General features: G+C 45.7%; 1 protein-coding gene across 1 annotated transcript; it reads left to right on the top strand.

The window, feature by feature from the left end:
• The first annotated feature begins 1,658 nt into the window (after positions 1-1,658).
• Positions 1,659-3,779, top strand: MSL2 (male-specific lethal 2 homolog (Drosophila)). Its single transcript, XM_008935586.1, has one exon. It carries the CDS (start codon positions 1,919-1,921, stop codon positions 3,434-3,436), a length of 1,518 nt encoding a protein of 505 aa, XP_008933834.1. The 5' UTR covers positions 1,659-1,918; the 3' UTR covers positions 3,437-3,779.
• Positions 3,780-9,915: the final 6,136 nt, after the last annotated feature.

Raw genomic sequence — 9,915 nt, 5'->3', positions numbered from 1 at the left:
CATCTGTTGGCTTTAAATCTTCACTGCTTAACTTGAAGGGTCTTTTGCATTTATGAGAAAAAAAAAAAAATTCAGAAGTGGTTTGAATAGTGAAGAGCACGAAGGGTTAGGTTAGAAAGGGAGTGTAACATGTTGACAAAAGCTGCAGAGGGAGGGACACGTTTAGTTTGTCAATGCTCCTGCAGCTGAGGCTCAGGGTAGCATGTCCTGCTCTTCTGTCAGGCCCTTGCCTCAGGTAGCCCAGGGTAGAACCATTGGGGTTTCTTCCACAGTTGCTAACTCAGCCACTCGAGTAGGTCCAGTCAGTGATGGCACTTCAGAGCACTGCCACAGAAGGTCCATGGGATGGGAGAAAACATCTTTGTATTTGATACTCAGTCTGCCTGTCTTAATATATGCACTTTGCTTTCTCTTCCCCAATGATTGCATTTAATTCCTTTGGCCAAAGCAGCCCGTTTTCACTTTGGAAAATCTGGGTGAGAATTCACTGATGGTTTTAACTCACCCAGCAAAGGCACCTTGTGGGGAGAAGGGTCTGATAAGAGCTGCAAATCTCCTGGCTGGAAAGGAGGGGAGAGCTGCTGCTGTGGATGACTGGAGATACTCTGAAATTTAATTTAGTTGTTCGAATATCTTTCTGGCTTGAGCTGGCCAGAAATAGCAAAGCAGTGCTGTCATTTTCTAGATAGAGTTGCTAGCTGGATTATTTCTGGGCAGAATTTCACTCACCTCCATTCTTTCATATTTTATCCCTATGTGTTATTTTGTTTGTTCCTAAATAAACCCCCAAACTTCAAGGTTTTTACAGTTTTGGAGATCTGGAGACAACCTTCCAGATTGTCAGTACTGGGTGTCTGAAGCTTTCTGTGCTCTCAGGTGTGTGTGTTCCTTGAGAAACTGATTTTTCTTAGTTTTTTAATCTTATCCTTTATTCTGATTTCTTCACTCCTGCCCAGGAGATGAGCTGTCGTTGAGGCTGTAAAGTATTGAAGCATCATGGCTATGACAGTACCACTATTTTAAGTCTTATTTCACTGATATGCATCTGTGGAGTGGGAAGCCAGGAGCCTCCACTCCCAGGATATGTGAATAGTGGTCTTCTTGCACCTTCTGGTTTGGCACAGGAGGGGTCTCTTAGCAGGACAGGCCTTTTCTTTTTCCCTTTTATTTTTTTTTCCCCATTTTTATTAAAAAACTTTATTGTGTTTTATTCAGTGTTTGTAAGAATCCATGGGATCCCTTGAACTATTTTTGTTGCTTGCAAAGTTACAAACTGTGCTTTATTCGTGGCATTGACTGTCACAAAGCTAGGCTTTATTTTTAGCCCAGCTAAATGAAAAGTAAAACAAAATCTGCTGTGTCTTCTTCCCTTTAGGGGTTGATATTTCATTGCTTTTACAGTGCTTTTTGGGTTTCCCTCTGCTCCATTGCCATTTGTTTTCACTGATTTCATTACAATTTCTGCAGTAGCTTTTCATGGGAGTTTGTTGTTGCACTTTTGGTAAATTCATAGAAATCTTGTGTTTTGCAAGTTGCAGTGGAAGAAATTGCTGAAGGGGAGGAGGGGATTGGTGGTGGTTTAGCTGAGAGAGTTTCTAAAGGCTGCAGCAGCACAACAACAAAAAATGACTGTGATGGCTTTATCTTTTTCTTTTTAAAGTCAGATATGGCAGCTGTGAAAGCTTTTTATAGTCTGTTGTTTGGATGGTAGGTTTTCTTGTAACTTGCTGAACTTTTTTAGTTGATTTTTTTTGGCTAGTACAAAACAAATTGTCCTGTACTCCCCTGGAAACCTGCTTTGAGTCCATTGTAACCCTTCTCTTTCTGTCTTTCCTTAGGAAATTTGCTACAAGACCCTATTGCTCCTACCAACTCCACGTGTCAGCATTATGTCTGCAAAACTTGCAAAGGCAAGAAGATGATGATGAAACCCTCATGTAGCTGGTGCAAGGACTACGAACAGTTTGAGGAGAATAAGCAGTTAAGCATCCTGGTGAACTGCTATAAGAAACTCTGCGAGTACATAACGCAGACCCCGCTGGCACGAGATATCATCCAGGCCGTTGATTGTTCTGCAGACCTTTTGGCTTTGCTCAAAGATGGGTCACCACTCCACGAAGAGACAGAAAAACCTTCCGACGCAGCCTTGGCTTTGTGTTTGACGCCTTCCCCAGTACCTTCCACCTCAGAACTCACAGCTGATCCTCCAGCCAGCTTTACGTCCATCCCCGAAAGCGCACACAGCATCGACATCCGGGGCTCCGTCATCAACGGGCTGCCCAACTGCAACGGGCTCTCGGTGGAGAAGCTGGGGGTGGCTATTCCTTCTCCCGACCACGCCAACGCCATCGACGTCTGTAGCACCGGGGAGTACATAAAAACAGAGGACCTCTCCAGCAGCCTGCAGCCCGTGTGTGACCCGGTGTCCACCGGCGACCTGTGCACGACGGGCATCGACATCTGCGGCTTCAGCGAGGACATCAAGCCGGGCGGCTCGCTGCTGCTCAGCGTGGAGGAGGTGCTGCGGAGCCTGGAGACCGTGCCCGGCACCGAAGTCTGCGAGTCCAACCTGCAGCCCGGCTTGGAGGCAAACATGACCAACGGCCCTTTCCTGCAGCTCGCTCCCTCGCCTCTCAGCCATAACATTTTCATGTCCACAGATGCTTCTCCTCACGGGATCTCCTGCACGGCGGCGACGCCCAAGGTGGTGAAGTTGAACAGGAAGCGATCTCGATCCGAAAGCGACAGCGAAAAGGTTCAGCCTCTCCCCATTTCCAGCATCATCTGCGGCCCGACGCTGGGAGCCTCGGCTCCCGTCACAGTGAAACAGGAGAACAAAATGTCTTTGCAGCCTATTGCGACTGTCCCGAACGGAGGCACGACTCCCAAAATCAGTAAAACTGTGCTCCTGTCTAACAAAAGCATGAAAAAGAACTTGGAGCACGCCCCTAAGAAATCTCGCCCGAAAGCCAAACCGGGGGTGCTGAAAACAAAAGACAAAGCGAAGGAGAAAGTCCCTAGCAGTAACGTTATGCCAGGAAGCCCGACAAAAACTGTGTATAAAAAGCCCCAAGAAAAGAAAGGGTGTAAATGTGGTCGTGCCACCCAAAATCCAAGTGTTCTTACATGCCGTGGCCAACGCTGCCCTTGCTACTCGAACCGCAAAGCCTGCCTTGACTGCATATGCCGTGGCTGCCAAAACTCCTACATGGCTAACGGGGAGAAGAAGCTGGAGGCGTTTGCAGTGCCAGAAAAGGCCTTGGAGCAGACTAGGCTTACTTTGGGCATTAACGTGACCAGCATTGCCGTGCGCAATGCCAGCACGAGCACCAGTGTAATCAATGTGACAGGGTCACCAGTAACTACGTTTTTAGCTGCCAGTACACACGATGACAAAAGTTTGGATGAAGCTATAGACATGAGATACGACTGTTGAAATCTTTTCTTTTCCCTGCCGTCAGTAGGGGAACTGCTACAGTTTTAAGGCAGCTATGGTTCTGTTTAACTTGCCGGAGCTCCTGCGTTTAGATCACTTGTATCAAGTGTTTTTCATTGCTATGTTATGTGTATTAGTGTCTGGGAAATAGTTGCAGATAATGGAGGAGTTACCCTGAAACTGATTTTAGTTCTTACAGCACCTCATAGTTTGAGATCAATTGCTGATGTAAATGATTTTATCACAAGATCTTTGGCAAGGAATTCATTAACCTCATTGTACTCGGGTCTTGCTTTGTGCTCAGTCAAAGCTTCTGCTTAAATGTAGAAAAGTGGCATCTAGTTAGTCCATCTAAACTGTGCTAGATTTTGGTGTAGAAAAGTAATATTAGTTACAGTCACCATGACTAGAGAATCACCTGCTGGTCCTGCAGGAGATGCATACACTGAGAAAGCTCACAGCCCAAAAAGCAGCTCAGTCTCCAGACAAGGCTGGGGAAGATCAGTTGGTTAGAGATGAGCATCACCCTGCTGACTGGGCCATGCTGCCCCCGTTAAAGCACATCACTCTTCTTTTGTTGTTGTTGTTCTGTTTTCTTGACAGTTCTACAGGTCACGTTCCTGATCAGTTGTGCCCTCGGTGCCAACTCCTTTGTTTGACATGTTATTTTGGCTGGGGGGAGAAAATTACTTGTAGAGAAGGCTCAAGTTTTTCTAGCATCATTCTCTCCTTTTTTAAAAAAAATTTTTTCTAGAAAAGAGAGGGGAGTTTGTGGGTTCCAGAGAGACTCCTTGGCTGATTTTCCCCCCTGTGTCTGGGATACAGGGAGGCTTCCAGAGCAGTTACTGCCACTGGGAGTTCTGTGTTTGCTTTGTCTATGCCACAGTAGACCTGGGACCCACCCCTTTGAGGGCCCTTCTTCACTGAGAGGCATCTCTCAGCTGGGGCAGAGGATCGATTGCTGTCTGAGGTCAGATATTTTGGCTGTTGGTTAGACTAAGACTCACTCCACTCAGAATTCATCTCATTTTTCACTAATATGTTGAAAGCAGCTTTCAAAGGTCAGTGCTTTTCAACCTGGGCTGAAAGGCTCTGAAATGGAAAAAATCACACAAATTTGTCAAAGAGCTTATCTCAGAAGGTGTTAAAATGAAATGGCCTTTGTGGGAGTTCAGCTGTGCACAGAAGTGGTTTCTTTCAGTGTGATCTCTAAACAAGAGTACAAGTGGAAGAATTTAGCCTTGCGTTGAGGGCTTCATTGGCAGCCTAAAAAAAGTCAGAAATTTCTCCTCTTTGGGCGATGCAAATTAAACATGGGCTGACTAGAACACAAAACATTACCTTCTAATTTCAAAGGCAGTTCCTGTTGCAGCAGCATGTTCAGTAGTTGGTGAGTTTCTGAGTTCCTTTAGCTCCATCTCCCCTGCCCCGAGGACCCCGCGGTGCTGGCCGAGCGGCCGCCAGGCGCGTTTTGATTTGGCACAAAGCACGTACAATGACGGTTCCTCACCTCAGAAATAAGCAAAAACCTTTGGACACAAATGACACCTCCTTTTGTTTTGTAGTGTACCATGGTGTCATTTTCTGTGAATGTGGTCAGATCTTTTTGTTGGTTTTTGGTTTGTTTCTCCCCCCGTCTTTTTTGTGGGGTGGGTAGGGTGGGGGGTTAAAGCCATAGGAAGAAAAATGTGATGTACGTGTCCAGTCTGTACTTTTTTGTTTTTGTTTTGCAAGAAGAGTTGAAAAATATTTTTGATAATGAGTAAATGGTGGAAAATGCTTCTTAGTATTCTTGTCTTTATTTGCCAACCCAAGTACCTAAGATCTGTGTTTTTTAGCCCTCATGAAATTTAACGATGTCCTATTAAAATGTATTTAGTTAAACTTGTATGTGATTTTTGTGTTGACCCAAAAGGATCCTGCCATTTTCTAAATTTGGTGGTTTGATCGTGACTGACTAATGTAAACCTGTTTATTAGTCCACTACGTGTAAGACAAGTAGCCAAACCAGAGTCTGGTTGAGGGGGGTGAGCTGCACAGCACGGGTTGTTTCTGAACGCTTTCGCAGAGCTGTTGAGTTTTGCCAAGACGGTGCATTTGTTAGGACTTTGATTCAATGAAATCCACAGTACCTTTGCTCCAGAAATCCACCTTGGGAGTACTTGGCATTTTTACTATCTCACTGCTGCATTCAATATGGTACCAAAAGTTTGAGGATTTAGGTGAAGCGTGTTTTGGGAACCGTCGACAGGAGTGCCCTGGTCGTTAATGTAACACTGCAAATGGTAGATTCAGGTTGTTTCTAAAAACATTTCCTCTTATGCTGCCACGTTCTTGAAATGTATATTAAAATTCAAATTGATTTAATAAATGTTAGTTTTCTAATTCTATTTTGCAACTGCTAAGGGCATCAGTGTGGCATATGTTGAACTTACTGTCTAAATGCTACTTAGTCTGTTGATGACTAATTCTGTAATTGTTTAAATTAGAGTTGGCTTGGTTTGGTTTTCTCAACCTCCTGGCTAGTTGTTCTTGAGTAAGCTGAGCCATGGAAAGGATCACAGTGTTGCTGAACATAATGGCAGTGGTTCTGGTTTGAGATGCATCCCCTTCCATTTCAGAGCATTATTACGAGCAGCGTGCCGCTCCTGAGCCCAGGGGAGCTCAGCCCAGGGCAGCCCCACAGCCAGGATTGCTCCCCGGGGGCCCTGAGTGGGGGGGGCTGGGGGCTGCTGCCCCACAGCAGTCAGGAGGATCAGTCTGGGGCTAGGCTGGGCTGCTGGGAGCCCCCTGGCTGCTGTTCACCCTGCAGTGCTGTGGATCTGGGGGACTGTTCTCAGCACTGCCATCCAGAAAGCTGCCTGGGGAGTTCCTTTCGTGTAGGAAGTGTGTGATGCTTCAGCCTATTTCCCAATCCTTTTGAAGACTGGGATTAACATGCAAACTTTATTATTAAATCCCTGTCATTTGTGGAGCTGCATCAGAAAGAAAAAGCAACAGTTCACCAAAAGTTTTGCTGCGGGAGTCTTCCTGCCTGAAAACATGTGGCAAAGATGGAAAGAACGTGTTGAAGCCTCAATAAAGAGAAGACATCTAAACTTCCATTTTGAGTGGAAAGGCTCTTTCCACCTGTCACACACCATTGAAATCACGGGTTGGGATTAAGCCCTGGAGGGAGGGGGGATAGGGGAAGGAAACTGGGAGTGAACACACGGCTTGCACTGACCTTGCTGCTCTCCCAGCAGGTGACGTTCCCGCTCTCTGGCTCGTCTAACCCTACGACAGGTTCTACAGTGCCTGGGAACAGGGGGGTCACAACAGACTCTTGTGTTCCTGCTGGACGCCCTGCAGATGTTCTTGTACGTGCACAGGAGCTCTAAAACCTTGTCACCAAGCGAGGAGGAGGGAACAGATGACTTCCTGCACGGCTGCTTCCACTGGTGGCATCATCGCGTCTTGGAGGCTGCCCTCCTGCAAGCACCAGAAAATTTTGTATTGTCAGAAAAAAGCTGCAGAGCTACAATGTACCAGCAGCCCCAAATCAAACCTGCAAGGCTGCTTCCCAAGGCAGCTGCTTCTGGCACAGCAAGGAGCTGCCCTCCCACGAAACTCTGATAGACTTCCAAGAGGAAGATCCTGCAGACGTAGCACGTGAATTGTGCAGAGATTCTGGTGTGACCCAGAATAAAAGCATCTATGCCTCCAAACATGTTTTAAAATGCATTTAATTTTGATACAAATTATATTTATAAAACTTCTCATTGCTAACTCACTTTCTGAGAAGTGAAATCTTAAAAAAAAGAGCAGCTCTGTGTGTTAGAATCACCCCAAGTGTGCGGGACAGCTGATGAAATTCACTCTTGAGAGGTATGTAACACCAGAGGAGCACTGACAATGCTGCACGCCCATCCTCTCTCTGGTCTTGGCTATTTAATTTTTCAAATTGAAAGGCCTCATATTTTAAAGAAACCCAGAGGTCCCCACCAAAAGGTGACTGCTCTGCACAGCTCGAGGCACGCAGGGGGCTGCTGACCCCACAGCCTCACAGAGGAAGACTTACCATGACGCAGTGGTTCTGCTTGAGCCTTTGCATATGATGGAGTTAGAAGAGGCATTGCTTTTTTTCCTCTTTAATTCCCCTTGCAGAAGGATCCAGGCGATGTCTTTTCTTCTTTTCAGGACATGTTAAAATGAAGGAGCTTGGCATTTTGGCAAGTCAGCACAGGGACAGTGCTCTGTCTCGGGGATGAAGTTGCAAGGAAGGTAAGTGGTCAGATTGCTTGTTTTCCCCAGTGTTTTTGAGAAGAAAAGATGGAATTTTGGCTTTAGCAGGCTTGCTGACAGGTTAGCAGCAGCAGGGAAAATGATTTTGGGACAGGAGCTGGAGATGAAGTGAACAGTAACACTCTACCCACCACTATGAGCCAGGTTTTACTTCTTAAATTCAAAAGTCCTTTATTTGCCAAAAAAGAAGAAAATACGAAGTAAAAATACAAAGATAAAACCATGCCACCACAAAATGTCTCCAAACTACTTTTACAAAGTATTGAGAACCTTTTAAATACTCAGTTTCTAGAACCATCACCCAGTGATACAGAGAACAGATTAGATCAAAAGGGTGCACACTGTTTTCGTGTTCTCCCTCCCAGCAGCTTGAGCTCTTTACTGGGGTTCAGTTTTGATTGCACAGACCTAAGATATGTGATGTAGAAATGCTGTACTCCAAAAAACACACCCCACTGACATGACAGATGCCTCAGTGACCTCTTTTTCCCAGCCTTTCAGGCATGGTTTGTTCTGGTAAGGAAGCACAGTGGCTGGGTTAGAGTCAGCTTTCTGAAATCCTTCCTTCAGCAGAGCAGGAAGGTTTTGCACAGAGTGTTCTGTGACCCAGAGAAGGGCTGGGATTTGGGTTTTGCAGCACTGCCACGGGGTGGAAGGCTGGCAGAAGGGCAGCTAGGGCAGGAATGGTGCTTCGCTGACAAAAACGGATGGAGTGATTACTACCAAGATTTTTAGGAGAAGAAGAATTAATCAAGCTAGTACCATTCCAGCAGTAATTGCATGTGGTTGTGTCGAGCCATATGTCAGTACTGCAGAGAGAGGATATTGCTGAATGTAAAAATGAAGAGTGAGGGTTTTGTAAGGACACAGGGTTTCATTTTGCTAGACAAAAGCAGACGAGAGAACAGACACAAAATATATTTTTCCTTTAATCATGCAAAATGAAGTTTACTCACTTTTCTGTCTACTCCTAAGGAGAAAGGAATTCAGCTCTTAACAGGCTTCAGTCTCAGCTGAACATACAATGAAAAATGCACAATTTAAAGGTATGCAACATCTAAAGTGGCATGGACAGTTGGAGACAGGAGGCAAAACTGGAGCACAGTGGACTCCTACAGGTTTTCTGTGCAGTGATTCTTGGGTTGCTCCACAAATTCTAGAGACCTCGCTGCCCTCTGAAGCTGGTGTGTGCTGCAGCTGAGCAGGTTCTGGCGCCTGGATCACAAACATCCTTGTCTTCTTATGTGTTGACTATCCTAGAAAGAAAAGCTGTGAAGTAGGGCAGGAGTTCCCCCATGTACCTGGCTTACAGACTGCAGATTTAGAAGCCTTCCAGCCAGAGCAGCTGTGGACAAGGCTGAGTCACAAATGGGTGCAGAATGGCTCCTTTACTGAGTCATCTGTGGCTGCTGAATTAAGGGTATTTTCAAAGGTATTGGTAAGAGTGGATGGAGTTCTGCTCCTGGAGTGAATAATCCAAACTACTGCAAGTTTTATACTGATGTCATGCTAGCTGGAGCTTGTCCTTATACTCACATAGAAGGCAAAACGTTTGTTCTGGGCTCTTTTCTTCCATTAGCTTGTGTTGGACTGCTAGAAAGGCTGAACTGGGTTTGGAATCACTCTGCTTTGTCATAGCAGCAGTGTTTGTAGAAGAGGGCCTTGGGTTTGGGGGCTGAAGGGCTCAGCAGAGCAGCTATGAGCTTCTGTCTCAATTTATTGAAGCCAGACCTTGGAAGATTTTACCAAGCTCAGGATACTGACTTCTTCAAAACAAACAAACAAAAACAAAGGCACCAGTTGAGGCAGATTGGTGCAGTGTGAGATGAGGGCAGAATTGATGTGATGGGTTGAGTTAAAGCCCCTCTGCAAAAGCCAAGTGAGGAGAAAGATGAAAGATCCTGAAGTGGTGGGTGAATAGAGAGGGTGGGACCAGCAGAAGGAGGCTCAAGGTATGACCCAGCAAGAACAGCAAAGCAAAACCAAAGGAGTGATGCTTTTCTTCAAGGCACAAGGGCTATCCCAGGTTAAAACCTTAAAGAGCCAATCACCAAAATATTCTGGACCAAGGCTTTATACAATTGGTGAACTGGATGTTCCAGTACTGCTGCTGCTGGAGTTGAAAGCTAGCAGTGCTGAGGGAATATGAAGGTTCCATTTTAGTCTAGACTGGGGTCTGGTTCTTCTTGTTCCTT

Source organism: Merops nubicus, unplaced genomic scaffold (genome assembly GCF_000691845.1).
Source record: "Merops nubicus isolate BGI_N331 unplaced genomic scaffold, ASM69184v1 scaffold2142, whole genome shotgun sequence".
NCBI classification, from domain to species: domain Eukaryota; kingdom Metazoa; phylum Chordata; class Aves; order Coraciiformes; family Meropidae; genus Merops; species Merops nubicus.
The sequence above is the reverse complement of the archived record's forward strand: the minus strand, read 5'-3'. Positions and strand labels throughout refer to the sequence as shown.

What these genes read in the sequence shown, in the direction of transcription:
- MSL2 (XM_008935586.1), top strand. Translation starts at nt 1,919, where the DNA reads ATGATGATGAAACCCTCATGTAGCTGGTGCAAGGACTACGAACAGTTT.